Source organism: Budorcas taxicolor, chromosome 2 (genome assembly GCF_023091745.1).
Source record: "Budorcas taxicolor isolate Tak-1 chromosome 2, Takin1.1, whole genome shotgun sequence".
Classification (NCBI taxonomy): Eukaryota; Metazoa; Chordata; class Mammalia; order Artiodactyla; family Bovidae; genus Budorcas; species Budorcas taxicolor.
Genome location: NC_068911.1, coordinates 105,837,436 through 105,852,351, shown reverse-complemented (window position 1 = coordinate 105,852,351; position 14,916 = coordinate 105,837,436). Strand labels below are relative to the sequence as shown.

General features: G+C 35.7%; 1 protein-coding gene across 1 annotated transcript in view; it reads right to left on the bottom strand.

Moving 5' to 3' along the window:
• The window catches only part of MCM6 (minichromosome maintenance complex component 6), a 35,113-nt gene that overhangs the window by 6,890 nt on the left and 13,307 nt on the right, over positions 1-14,916 (bottom strand). Inside the window, exons 8-13 of the mRNA XM_052664351.1 lie at positions 14,446-14,587; positions 12,091-12,232; positions 11,272-11,379; positions 10,075-10,230; positions 8,156-8,284; positions 6,282-6,443 (exon numbers count right to left, since the gene is read on the bottom strand). Of these exons, the coding sequence (XP_052520311.1) occupies positions 6,282-6,443; positions 8,156-8,284; positions 10,075-10,230; positions 11,272-11,379; positions 12,091-12,232; positions 14,446-14,587 (839 nt within the window). The remainder of the gene's footprint in view (positions 1-6,281; positions 6,444-8,155; positions 8,285-10,074; positions 10,231-11,271; positions 11,380-12,090; positions 12,233-14,445; positions 14,588-14,916) is intronic.

Below are 14,916 nucleotides of genomic sequence, written 5' to 3'. Positions count from 1 at the left end.
TATTTACTAAAATCATGCCATTGAGAGGGAAGGGAAGAGAAAGGAAGATGAAACACGCTAGTTTTAACACGCTTCCTGGTAGGGAACCAATAGAGAATGGAGGATATAAGCTAAAATTATAATAACAAAAGTAACCATTAAAATAAAACATAAAACTTTCTGAATATCAGAACTGCACATACAAGCAAAAGCAAAGTTACCACATAATGAAAAATCATTTCAACTATAAAAAGGAAACAAATAAAAAACCCTCTCTCATATCAATAAATGTAATTGGGTTTAACATACATTAAAATAATATTAGCCTGGATCACAAAATAAAACCTAACTCTGCTATGTGTGTGTATACACACTTAACTTACTCAAAAATGACTAAAAATAATAAAAAGTTATGCAAAGGAATATCAGAAAAAGAAAGCAAGGTAGAGTTCAGGCCCAAAAGCACAAATGAGACCAAGAAAGTTAGAGGGTACACATCAAAATGAAAAGATATGTATCAGTTAAGAGAACAATATTAGTAAAGCCAAAACTATAGGAGGTAAAGGGATAAATACAAAGAGACAAAACTATATTACTGGTAGAGAAATAAAAAGTATTCATAAGATACTTTAAACCTGCACTTTAGAGAAGATATGGTAGACCACAAACCCCACAAAAAAACACAGAAGGCCTATGTTCAGTTCAGTTCAGTTCAGTCGCTCAGTTGTGTCCGACTCTTTGCGACCCCATGAATCACAGCACGCCAGGCCTCCCTGTCCATCACCATCTCCCAGAGTTCACTCAGACTCACGTCCATCGAGTCCGTGATGCCATCCAGCCATCTCATCCTGGGTCGTCCCCTTCTCCTCTTGCCCCTAATCCCTCCCAGCATCAGAGTCTTTTCCAATGAGTCAACTCTTCGCATGAGGTGTCCATCCAAAGTACTGGAGCTTCAGCTTTAGCATCATTCCTTCCAAAGAAATCCCAGGGTTGATCTCCTTCAGAATGGACTATGTAATATAATAAGTTAACTTCCCCCTTCACAGATGTAAGATCCCCTGGAGTAGGAAATGGCAACCTGCTTTAGTATTATTCCTGCCTGGAAAATTCCATGGACCGTGGAGTCTGGCGTCCACAAGGTCGCAGAGTTGAATAAAACTGAGCACACAGGTAAGCACACAAACAAGGAACTAGGCCTCCCTTCAAAGTGCTTGCGGAACATTTATGAAAACTGGCACTGGGGACTTCACTGGTGGTCCAGTGGTCAAGAACTTGCCTGCCAATGCAGGGGACATGGGTTCAATCACTGGTCTGGGAAGACTCCACATGCTGTAGGGCAACTAAACCCACATGCCACAACCACTGAAGACGGCGTGCTGCAATGGCGTGAAGCCCACATGCAAGGAGCCTGTGTTCCGTGACAGGAGAAGCCACAGCAATGGGAAGCCTGTGCACCACAATGAAGAGTAGCCCCCACATGCTGCTACTAGAGAAAGCAAGACCCACCAGCCCAAAAGAAAACAAACAAACAAACAAGGACATTGGGCTACAAAGAAAGCATCCTAGAAACTAAATGAGAAATTGTCTAATCACAATGTAGTATTAAAATAAGCAACCAAAAAAATACATTCTAACTGGATATTAATAAACTCTGCCAACTCTTAGAAATGGATACTTTTTTCAGGAAAATATAGCTCACCCAAAACTGACCGAAGGAGAGAGAGAAAATATCTAAACAAGAAATTTTATATGCCAGACTCAAGAGTTTTAGTTGAGAATTCCTATCAGTAAAAGCAGATTTTTATTTCACTTTATTTATGGCGGTATCACACAGCACGCAGAACCTTAGCTGCCTGACCAGGGACTGAACCTGTGCGCCTTGCAGTGAAGGTGCAGCAGCATTCTAACCACTGCACTGCCAGTGCATTCTCGGGCAGATCATTTTAATACAATGGAAAACCATTCTAGCATAGAGGAAAAACTGGGAAATTTTCCAAAAATTTAAATGAAATAACAACCATAGTTTTTTGTGAGTACTGTTTAAAAATTCTAAATAACAGCAAGCAAATGCCAAACGCATTAAAAGAGTGGGATTTATTCCAGGAAGCCTTGATATTAGTCAATTTATTTTCATTTTAATAGATCCAGGAGAAAAAAAAGTCATGATTAATTCATATACACTAAAGGGCTTTCCTGGTGGCTCAGACAGTGAAGAATCCACCTGCAATGTGGGGAACCTGATTTCAATCCCTGGGTTGGGAAGATCCCCTGGAGGAGGGCATGGCAACCCACTCCAGTATTCTTGCCTGGAGAATCCCCATGGACAGAGGAGCCTGGTGGGTGACAGTTCATGGGGTTGCAAAGAGTTGGACTGAATGACTAAGCACACACACAATGCTAAAAAGACACTAGGCAAAAACCAAAACAACCTTCCTGACAGCAATATTCAAGACATGAATAATAAATGCATAGTTCTTATTGATAAAAACATATCTCAGCCACAGAGCCAACTAAGAACAAGAAAAAATGTTCAATTTCATAATTATTAGACATTATATTGCAATAGCAAAAGCAAAAGTAAATTAGTAGAGAGTACAGGAAAAGATTAAGTTTACTTTTTTCAGTAAGACTGGAACCATTTATCGTTTGAAAAAAGAATGAAAATCTGGAAAATCAATAGACTTGACTGAAAAAGAAACTAAAGGTTTCATATAGTATAAAACTAGCATACAGAAACCAATAGTTGATATATACAAGCAACCATCAGTCAAAATATAAAATGGAAAAAGTCTACCTTCAATACTGAGAAAAAAACCAAAATATCAAGAAATAAATTCAACAAGGATCATGCAAAAATCATAGGAAGAAAACTTTAAAAGCCATTAAATAAAACAACAAAAGACTTAACTGGAAAGATAACGAATGCATCACCAGAACTGTTCACAAATGTTTGCTTTTCTCATTCTAGCCACTTGATAGGAAAGCACTTCTTTAACCACTTGAACTTAGGCATGGCCATGTTAATTCCTCTGACCAATGAAATCTGAGTGGCAGTGCCATGCCACTTCTAGACAGAAGGTTAAGAGGCAGTATATGATTCACTTTTTCTTCTCTCTTCTATGATCATGGAAGTGTCGTGTCAACGAAGAGACTTCTGTCAGCATGAATTTCTGAGCAATGTGGAGAAGAGAGCCTCTGGCTAACATAAATGAACATGCAGCATGAACAAAAAAAATGACTGTTTTTGTTTTAAACAGCTGCAATTTTTAGTGGCATAAACTAGATTCTAATTGTTATCCTGTTTTCTTAGGTAGGAAAAATCATTGAGATGTCAGCTCTTCTTATTAACAAATGTAACATGCTCTCAGTATCTATAATTTGGTAGTATACTATTTTTATTTTAGTATAAAAATACTAAAAACTGAGTATCAAACACTGAGCTCAAGTATATGTTGGCCCTATGTTCAGACTTTTTAAACAAAGATAAATGAATAGACAGCTCTAAGGGTATAATGCATTTCCTTACTACACAATATATTCAACAGTTAGAGAAAATCTAGGGGGTGGTATAATTACATAGCTTCAAACATTTAGTAGCATAAGTATAGGAACAAGCCATGCAACTGGAGGAAAAACCCATTTCAGGACTGAACAGAGAGGTCCTTGATTGCTGACAGACCCCCCCCTTGCCTTCACACAAACCAAGGAGTTTGTCAGTATACAAAAACCACTGAATCCAGGACAAACAGGAGCAACAGGATAGGTATTAAGGACTTGGTTCTTGCCAATTAGGATTGTAGGGACCAGTCTGAAGTGAGCAGAGGTGGCTGGAGGCTGGAAATACTGCAGCTCAAGTCCAGAATCTGCAGGTGAGTATAGCAGTCTAGAGACAGAATGGTTAGCGCTTTCTTCAAAAGTTCCCAGGTTTTAAAGAAGCTGTGTATTCCATACAACGGACCATGACTCAGACATAGAAAGGAAAGCATTCGAGTCAGTGCTAATGAGGCCGATGAACCTAGAGCCTATTATACAGAAAGAGAAAGATACACCTCCTATACTAAAGCATATATATATAATCTAGAAAGACGGTACTGAGAAGTTATTTGCAGTGCAGCAATGGAGACACAGGCATAGAGAACAGAGACTAATGGACACGGAGGGCAGGGGAGGAAGGAGAGGGTGAGATGCATGGAAAGAGTGACAAGGAAACTTATATTACCATATGTCAAACAGATAGCCAATGGCGGGGAAGGCAAAGGAGGGGCAGAGAAGGGGAAATTCCCAAGTTTTTCAAACAAGTTCCTAGGATGCTTTCCTCTTAGTGAATATCAGTAATTAAAAAAAAAAAACACCTAACTGGTCATTAAGTTCACAACAGCCAAAAAAGAACACCACCAATGCAGCGGAACTAGCTGTACATTTAAAATAAAAAGGCCCACTGAGTAAAATATTGTGGCACTAATGCAAAAGAAGGTTGAAAGACCAAAGGAACAGAAAAAAAAATTTAGAAGGAGACTTTAATAGGCACAAGAATTTAATATAAAATAAAAGCATACCAAACCAGTGTGGAAAAGATAGGTTGTTCAGTAAGTGTGTTGCAACTAGGAAACTAGCTCAAAAAGAATCAACTGATTCATAGCTTACATCCTACAGCAGAATACCAAATGCTTGAATGATTTAAATACAAACAATGAAACCATTCTTGAGGAATGGTTGAAATATGCTTGAGGAAATCCTGAGAGAATTCTTTTACAATCTTAGACTAGGGGAGGCCTTTATAATAAAGTAAGTAAAAATAAAGAATAGGATCATAAAATAAAAGGAAGTAGAAATGGCTTTTAAATATATGCAAAAACACTCAATTTTATTCAGGAAATGTATTTGTATATATATGCATATTTATTTTCATATCATGTGAATTTGCTATCTACTAAAAACCAAAAAAAAAAAAAAGGGAAGAAAAATCTAACAGAAATTCTCCAAGACTCATCAGTTCTATGACACTCATTTTAGGAAACACTACAATGGAAAAAAAAAAATGGTACAAATGTTAGCATAGTTTTAAAGAATTCCCCTCCACCATGACCTATTCTTTCTCTGCAGATTCTACTACATTCTTGCTAAACTTTTTTCCTTTCACTCTAAAAATGCATATCAAAATTCCATATGCCCTTCAGTGATCCAGTTCAAATGTTGACCTCTCCCCAAACCCTCCACCTTCCTTAGGAAAGAATTCATTGATCTCTATACTCTCTGCTGATGACACTCTACCATAATAACCTCTCATAGTTCACATATTTAATTCAACATATGTCTTCTCCCACCAAATTATCAGCAATGGAAAACAGGGGCTCTTTTATTCATCTCTTAACCTATAAAGATGTCCATTAAATGTCAGAAGACTCAAAGAACAACAAGTAAGACAGTGTCAAAGTATTTTGTAAACAGTAAAGCGCTATAGCAGAGAATTTGAAAAATTAAACAAACGAACACCTGAGAAATGAAATCTATGGGACAAAAATGTGAATGAAGTCACTACAGTGCTTACTTCTGGGGAAGGGTGCAAGTGAACTTCCTAAGATGTTGTAAATCTGTATTCTGAGCTGGGTGGCCACAAGGGTGTATGTAAAAAGTCAGAGCTGTACAGTCTCTTCTGTGAATTATACCTCAATCATACTATTTTAAGAAAAATAGCCAAACTCTTTCCTCAAACAAAATCTTACACTGTTTAAAAATAATAGTTATATAAAGAAGGGCTGGTTTGCACGAAGCAGCGATAAGGGTATAACTGTCCTTCCATACCGCTCCCCATTTACTCCCTAAATACCCACTGACGTACCTGTAAAACGCAGGGCTCAAAGAACAATTTAATATCCACACATTATACAAAACTAAGGAGGTAAATTCCCTTCTTAGGTGACTGGGGGCAACATTATCACATTTGTATCCGATGCCCAGAAGCCTAGTATACTGTTAAGGTTTAAATGGTAAGGATTAAACATTGCAAGGTTTAAATCTTTCTTGAACAAATGGCACTAATCTTGAACTCACCTCTATTTGTACTCTATAATCTATGTCATGATTATCTCATTAATCTAACTACTACATTCAATAAATGCTTGACAGCAACGTTCTTTAAGCGAAAGCCCCCAGGGTCAGGAGTCATGTATTCTATGAGAACTCAACAGTTATATAAAAGTAAATCTGCAGTGAATGCTAGTATGTTCTATACCGAATATAAAAACACACTTAAAGCCAAATATCAATTTCTCTTTCCCATTATGTTAAAGTGACTTTGATACCTCATCACAGCAGTGCATCCGAGCCATTGCTTCAGAGAGACGGATCATGCTCTCAAGCTGTCGCACTGTAATCCTCCATGAAGACTTGGTTACCCCAGAACCATCCCTCTGGCGGAGGCGTTTATACTGTTCCACAATGAAGTCCTCTGACTCTTTAGAAATCTGTTTCAGAACATTGATGAAGTCAGAGCATTTCTACTTAATGGAAGCTGCATTAAACATGAAGGTTAAAAGGTTCCTAGATGGAGATACTCTGGGGGAACTGAGAGGGTCAAGACTTTGAAACCAATGACAAGAAATTAGTATTGAAATATCTTTCAATAGAAACTAATACGAAGGACTATGAATTCCATGCACTAATTTTACAAATAGGAAGACAGCAGAGTTAGTATTTCAATATGTATGTAATAGCTACTCTGGCTTCTCCACATTCTGTTGTTTCAGTTAACCTATGGTCAACTGCAGTCTAAAAATACTAAATAGGAAATTTCAGACAGAAACAATTAATGTTTTAAATTGTGTGCTGTTCTGAGTAGTGTCATGAAATCTTAGTAGCTGTCCAAATGTTTCACCCAAGATGTGAATCATCCCTCTATCCAGAGTATCCACAGTGTGTATGGCACTTGCTTATTAGTCAGTCAGTAGCAAACTCAGTTGTCAGATCAACTGTTACGGTACAACAGTGTTTATGTTCAAGTAACCCTTTTTTAACTTACTAACGCTTCCCAAGCACAGGAGTAGTGATGCCAGCAATTCAGATATTCTCTTATTGCGCTAACTTATAGGAAAAACCATAGTATATATAGTGTTTGGTTTGGTACTATCTGTGATTTCAGGTATCCACTTGGGATATACATATCAGCTATTTCAGTAAACCTTATCATTTGTTGAATAATAACAACAAAGTAAGGCAAACTAAAGGATACTCAGTTTTTTAGAGCAAGGAACTAAGTATGTTAAGGAAGCAAGCCAAAGTTATAGAGGGACCAGGTTAGTCATGGAGAACAAATACTTCTGCAAACAAAAGTGATATTCTACCCTTTCCTTGGGACAGTGAGACTCAATTCTGATATGGATTATCAAGTGAAGGTGTTAGATGATTAAAATCTAAGCATAATTCCCAAAAGTCAAGCCAGAAATAGTGTAGACATTTCAACAAAAATCAAATGAAAAATTTTTATATATTCTATTTTAGGAAAATGCCAAACAACATATGCATTATGGAGGTTTTTTTTAGGTGGGAGAGGGGTTCAGAATGAGGGACACATGTATACTCATGGCTGATTCATGTCAATGTATGGCAAAAAACACTACAATATTGCAGTAATTAGCCTCCAATTGAAATAAATAAATTTAAAAAATAATAACAATAAACAAACAAAAATAAACATCCAAGTGAGCACCCTGAATCCAGTGCAGGTTTAATCCAAAGATCTACATCAATTACTGTAAGGTAGTTATTTATGTTCATTACATGAACTAGAGGAACCCAAGTTTTTCCTCAGAGAAAGATTCAAGAGCATCTGTAGACTACTGATTTAAGCATACAGTTTTAAGATTCTTAGGAATAATGATTGAAATAAAATCTAGTTTGTGTGGTTATTCAAAACTCTTCACTCATAAAAACCTTTTTATTAGCACCTAATTAGAAGAAATGGAATTCTTCAGACTTTTAAAACACTTTTTCTCAAGACTTTTTGAAGAAATAAACTATTATCCACCCCTCCAAAAAATGCCCAAACAAACCCCCAGATCAAGCCAATCAACCAACCATAAAAAATCCTCAAATCAGGTTCAGTTAATTTCCAAGTAACGCATCTCTTTAAATGCCACATACTCATCATGCCTGAATACAGTACAAAAGGGCAGGTTACCTTGGGTTTAAACTGTCTTGCAAACAGAAGATACCTCCTGATATCATCAAGGGAATACACACGATCAATGGAATCCTCAATTCTTGAATGCAAGTCTACTATTCGCCTGGCAATAGCATAATCTGTAACCTAATTCCAAACAAGAAAATCACTTTTATCAGTTATAACAACATCCATTCCAGACTATCCCAGGCATGAAGAAATTATCTGTAGCATGATAACCTCAAGCTTTAAGATGCCACCATAAGATGTATTAATGGGTTCAAGTTTCTGAGGAAAGTTTAATATTAGTTTCATCCGAAATCAAACACTTAAATGTATAGCTGTGCCTTACTCTAATTAAGACTATTCCTGAAGAAATTGACTAACTTAATTAATCTGACAGAAATAAGAGTTCTAGTGCCCTCAGTAAATGCCAGGATCTATTGCCTTAAGTGTTGTCGGGAAGCATTAATTCATACAATCCTCACAAAAACCTTATTAGGTAGATAACACTACCCCATTTTACAGATAAGTAAATTGAGGCCTGAAAAAATTACATAACTTGTCCAACATCACAGTAACTGAGCAAGGATTTGAAGAGTCTAGCTTCAGAATATGTCCTCCTAGCCACTATATCATGCTCCCACTTATGAGTATATGAGGATAATCATCATAAAACTGTTACTAACATTAAATTAAATCATACTAAAAATATGCAATTTACTCTCAAATGGTATAGAAAAAAACGTAGAGATACACAGAGCAAATGGTAAAGCAAATAGGGCAAAAACTTATGTGAACTGAACAAAGGGTATATGGGTACTATACGCATTACTGTATTTCCCACAACTTTTCTGTAAGTTTGAAATTATTTCTAATTAAAAAGTTAAAAATAAATAAATTATGTAGAGACATAAATATATGAAAATCAGTCAATGCCCAACAATGGGGAGTGGGGACTGGGTTAAACATTTTATATAGATTTGTGAAGGAAAAGAACTAAACCCAAAGATAAGACATGAAAACCCTCTGATAGTCACATTAATGGAAGGCAAATTTTATTTAGATAAATTTAAAACTTTAAGTAAGAGTTATGTATTTTGCCTAATGTAATGTAGGCTCGCCATGCTCAGTAATTACAAGTACAGTACAATATTACCTTCTAAGGTCATTTTGCAGTTCTGCATACATCTGAGATATGCAATGTTGTTAAATATTTAAGTCTAAGTAACTCTAATACTGGGCTTCCCTTGTGGCTCAGCTGGTAAAGAATTCACCTGCAATGCAGGAGACCTGAGTTCAATTCCTGGGTTGGGAAGATCCCCTGGAGAAGGGAAAAGCTACTCACTCCAGTATTCTGGCCTAGAGAATTCCATGGACTGTATATAGTCCATGGGTCGCAAAGAGCTGGACACGACTGAGTGACTTTCACTTTCTTTCAACTCTAATACTAACATGTTAGAATGTAAGTAAATCCACAATTTTACATTCAGTCTTAAAACTGCTACATAATTAGAAAAAAATGTGACACATGCAAAAATTTGAAAAGCAGATATAGGGAGACAAATGACTCCTAATTTGCGGAAAAAAAGGAAAGTTGTTTGGTATCCAAATTCTTTTCAACCTTAATGAAAAAAAAAGTCTAATAAAAATCTTAAACGGTATGGTTGAGAACTGTGTTTTCTTTTTTTAGAATTAAAAAGCAGCAACAAAAACAAAAAGCTTGATATTCCTTAACACAATAAAACAGAACCATCAATTAAAGTGATTCCGAGTTGCTTAATAAACCTATCTAATCCTGTACCACTCAGAGATATGAAAGGTCAGTGCCAACACGTGCACCAATTCTTCACGAGTACATCTTCCAGGCTTGTCTCGATCAATTACTCAAACTGGAAATAATAAAGGAAGCTCAAAGGGACGGCTCATGTAGTTACCTCATTACATTCATCCACAAGTATAAAGAAGAGATCAAATCGGGACATGATAGGAGCTGACAAATTTATATTCTGTTTCAATGATTTTGATCTGTCGTAGTGTCCACTGATGGGGTTTGCTGCTGCCAAAATGGATGTCCTGGCATTCAGAGTAGCCTGACCACAAAAGGAAAAAAATCATGACAGGTTTAAAGACAAATGGAATGGCATACGAGAAACCTCAACATCATTCATAATTAACGAAAACCAAAATAATAAGATATCATCTTTCACCTATTGAATCATCGAAATAAAAGTCTGATATAGCAACAGATATCCCCATACGATGTTGCTGGTATGATGTGTATGCCCTTTAAGTCAGCAATTTCTTACTAAGAATTCATTTTGCAGCTAGATATAGGAAGAGACGTACAATGCTTACAATGTTGTTTGTAATAAAGAAGGCTGGAAATGACCTAAACATCATTCTTTTTTATAGGAGCCTAATGAGTCAAACTGGGGTATATACAAGTGAAAATCATGGAGTAATAAAAAACCAAAGTGGATCTAATATATACTGGTATAGAAAGATTACCAAAATAAAATTATAAAGTTAAATGAGCAAGGAGTAAAACTTTATGTGCATTATGGTTATTTATGATAAAGTATTCCTAAAAGTGACATAAACTCAGCAGACACTTCTGAGTATCTACTGGTGCTGGAAGGAGGAGATTTCTCTTTTTATTTATATTTACCTGTTACATTTTTCTTAACTATTTGAATGTATTACTTTTATTTTTAAAGCTTTATTTCTAATGCTAATCATAATATTGTACTTATTATTTCCATTTAAATGATTTGTCAACTTTATTTCTGTTACAACTGGAAGCACATTTTAGCAAAGACTACAGAGAAGCTTTGTGGAAATTTTGAAAGAGCTAAAAATTTCACCAGTACTTCCTCTTACTTTGTTTCATAACAAATTAATTTTCATAGCACCTTTAACAGCACCTGTAATTTGTAGTCAAGTGCTCTACCCCTGAGCTATGCCCCCAACACCTGTAATTTGGATTAATAAGCCTCAGGGCTGTGTTTTCCATTTCAATAAACAGCATTTCATGTTGAAGTAATGCATTTTATCCAAGTGATCATCTCCAGAGCTACACTAGTCTACAAGGCTAAGGCATGATGCAGTGGAACAGAAGTGGACACACATACCTTCACTCCTGCTTTGGTGATAGAGATGGTTTGCTGTTCCATAGCTTCATGAATAGCAACTTGATCCCGCACATCCATCTTATCAAATTCATCAATACAACATACACCCTGTAATCAAATAAGCCTGGCATAAGAAACTTCCTTTCAGATGTCAAAATGGCAAGGAAACTCAAAGTTTGCTACCATAGTGACTTTAAACTACTAAGGTAAGTAAGCAATCCCAATTCCCTCTACTAGAGTAAGACAGTACATAATCCCCAAGGGAACCATACAACTTTCAACTCATTTTAAACTCTAGTTTGCCCTTTAAACTAAGGGCAAAACTAAAAACAGGCAGATACTTATTGCACTTCTATTCAACATCAAAATGTTGTGTAAATCTCAGGGTCAAAACATTCTTGATCACTTCAGTGTTGATTTTAGGCTCAAAGTGAAGGATGAAGTTGGAACATAATGTCTGTATCTATAGCTACAATTTACATGCCTTCACAGATCTAAAAATAGATCGATGACAAACACATGCAAAATGCAATAGATATACTCATAGATGTATCACAATCTAGAAAGGAAAAAGTGCTGAGACATACTAGTCATAGCAAACAACAAGCTCAGGGCAGGCAATATATTCTACAGAAGTTTAGAAAGTATTGACTAATGATGATAATGCCCATTTCTAGATTAATAAAACCATAAATTATTTACTAAAAGTATTTTATTTTTTCTTGAAAAAGAACACCTTAATAGGAACTTATAGGTCTTTATTGATAGGGTAGGGGATATTCTGATTTCTTTCTATCTAACCAGGTAAAATGTTCTTACATTATCAGCCAGCATCAAGGCTCCAGCCTCAATAACAAACTCATGAGATTCTTCATCTCTCACAACCGCAGCTGTTAAGCCAGCAGCACTGGACGCTTTGCCACTGGTGTAGACAGCTCTGGGACTGAATTCCTCTACGTGCCTGTTCAAGGTTATCATATTCATTAATATATGATTATAAAGCATCCTTTTCAGGATTATCAGCTTGATACAGTTTACATCAAGTAAGAATTTAAGAGAACATTTGGAAAAGGCATTAAGAAAACGCAGTTAATAAAGATATATGCTACAGATCAAATAGAAAGTCTTTTCTCTTTTCGTCTTCTGAATAGGCTAAATCCATTCCTGTCAAAGGAAGATGAAATTCATACACAACAAAAACATCAATTAATAGTTTGGTACCGGTAACCTATTAGAAGACCTTGCATTTAAAAAATGAAAACAAACAAAAAACAAACAACAACAAAAATAGATGTGAAATTTATTCCGAAAAAGGGAAGGTTGGCTTAATAACTAAGAAACAATAATATGCCATATTAAAAAAGATAAGAAGCATTAAAATAGATGTAAAAAAATGTGAAAAAAGCTAATACCCTTTCATGATAAAAACTCAACTAATTAGAAGAGGCTTTCCCTCAACCTGCTAAAGGGCATCTATGAAAACCCACGGCTAACATCATACTTACTAGTAAAAGACTGAATGCTTTTCCCTTAAGAACAGGAATAAGACTTAGGGTCTATGCCTGCCACTTCTATTCAACATTACACTGAAAGATTCAGCCAGGGCAATTAGGCAAGAAAAAGAAAAAGGCACCCAGATTTGAAAGAAGAACTATCACTATCTGCATCTGACATGATCTTGCAGACAAGTTAGATCCACTAAAACACAACTACTAAGTCCACTAAAACACAACTAGTAAGTCCACTAAAACAGTTAGAATAAATCAGTTTGTGCATGTTGCAAGATAAAAGTTCAATAGTTGTATTTCTAAACACTTGCAACAATCCAAAAATGAATCAAAGAAAACAGTTCCATTTATATTAGCATCATAAAGAATAAAATACTTAGGAATAAATTTAATAAAAGAAGCACAAGCACATACACTGAAAACCACAAAGCATTACTGAAATTAAAGATGACCTAAATAAATGGAACGAGAACCCATGTTCATGGATCAAAAGACTTAACATTGTTAAAAAGTGAATATAATCAGGTACAGTACACTACTGCTCAGAGGCAACACTGTAGTACATCTTTTGTGGTGGTGATAGGGAGATGGGAGGTAGGAGCAACAGAAATGAAGAAAAATAAAGAGAATTCATTTAACACAGGACTATTATCTTCAAACCTAGAACTCAGTCCATGATATACTTGAAGGAAATAATATTTAATTATGAAACTCCAGCTAAAAATTTTACGTTCTAGAACACTGCCATGTTAAAAATTTCCCAAATAAAGGAAAGGCAGCTTGATACAGTATGAAGTATGATTGCTTTGCAATCAAAGGCTGAATTTTAATATTCTTGGCTTAGAGCCACCTGTTAGCTCTAAGGAATTAGACAATTTACTGAGACTTAGAGTTTTGTTTGCCTCCCTGAAAAAAAAGACAATATTATATGCCTGTCTGAATGTTGGTAGGATATGACTAAACACATATACAGACACACACAGCACCAAGAACACAAGAGGTGCTCAAAAACTGGTTGCCATTATCTTAACCCTTAAGTTTCTTAAGTCTGAAAGTAAGCAAGTACTTACACCTTTTAAAAATGAGCAGAAACTGCTAAATTCATATTGGTAAGTTCAGCACAAAATGCCTCATCTTTATCACACAGTTTTTGGAAACTGTGTCCTATATAAGAACCGTGAAGACATTTGTTTTCTTAATCTCAGCAATCCTATGCCTAGGAATTTACCCAAAGGAAAATAATAAAATAAAAACTTACATACATTATGATGTTCACTGTATTTGATCATTAAAATAAGTTACTCTGTTAAATTGTCTAATATCAGGGTAGGGGAATTATCTTTTAAGCTATAATATGCCAACAAAAAACAATTGTGAAAATAGAGAAACATCAAGAAGTATTTAAGGTATTAATTAAAATTAAAAATATGCATGCTGTGACTTATAACCATGGAGATATACATATATTCATACATTCAAAGAGTTTTATACAAAGATTAAAAGAATTCTATGTGGGATTGTAACTACAATTTTTACCTATTCCAAAATCTGTAAAATGCTGTTACATTCTCCTTAGCAAACTAAGGTGTACTTTAACCTAAGAGAGTTTTTGAAAGCCTGAAACTATGCATATTGTTTTCTTTGTTGTACTACCTTAGGCACTTACTTGAGAAACTGGCTCTTAGCTGTACTTGGGTCACCAACAATGCAAACATTTATATCCCCTCGAAGAGAGGTCCCTTCCCCTGTTGTCTTTGGGACACCACCAAAGAGCATCAGCAAGACACCCCGTTTTACTTCATCATTACCTGAAATAAAAACCCAAAGTGTTTTTCAACACGAGTTTAAACAATTTCACAGGACACTACAAAGGCATGTTTACCAACCAAAAGAGCAGAGGCAGCTGAAGCAAAGCTAAGACCAAAGTTAAAATATCTTTCTGGTTTCTCATCTTGACCTTGGTTCTCATCCTATGAATCTACAGTCACCTAATCACTATACTAATACCTTCACCTGAAACAGATGCTGATGCTCACCATTCTAAGAGTCTTTCCTTGTCTATAAGTCCTGCTTCCTATACAAAGTCTTTCCCTATGTCACGGTCCTCAAATATCTCTCCCCATAAATAAACTATGTC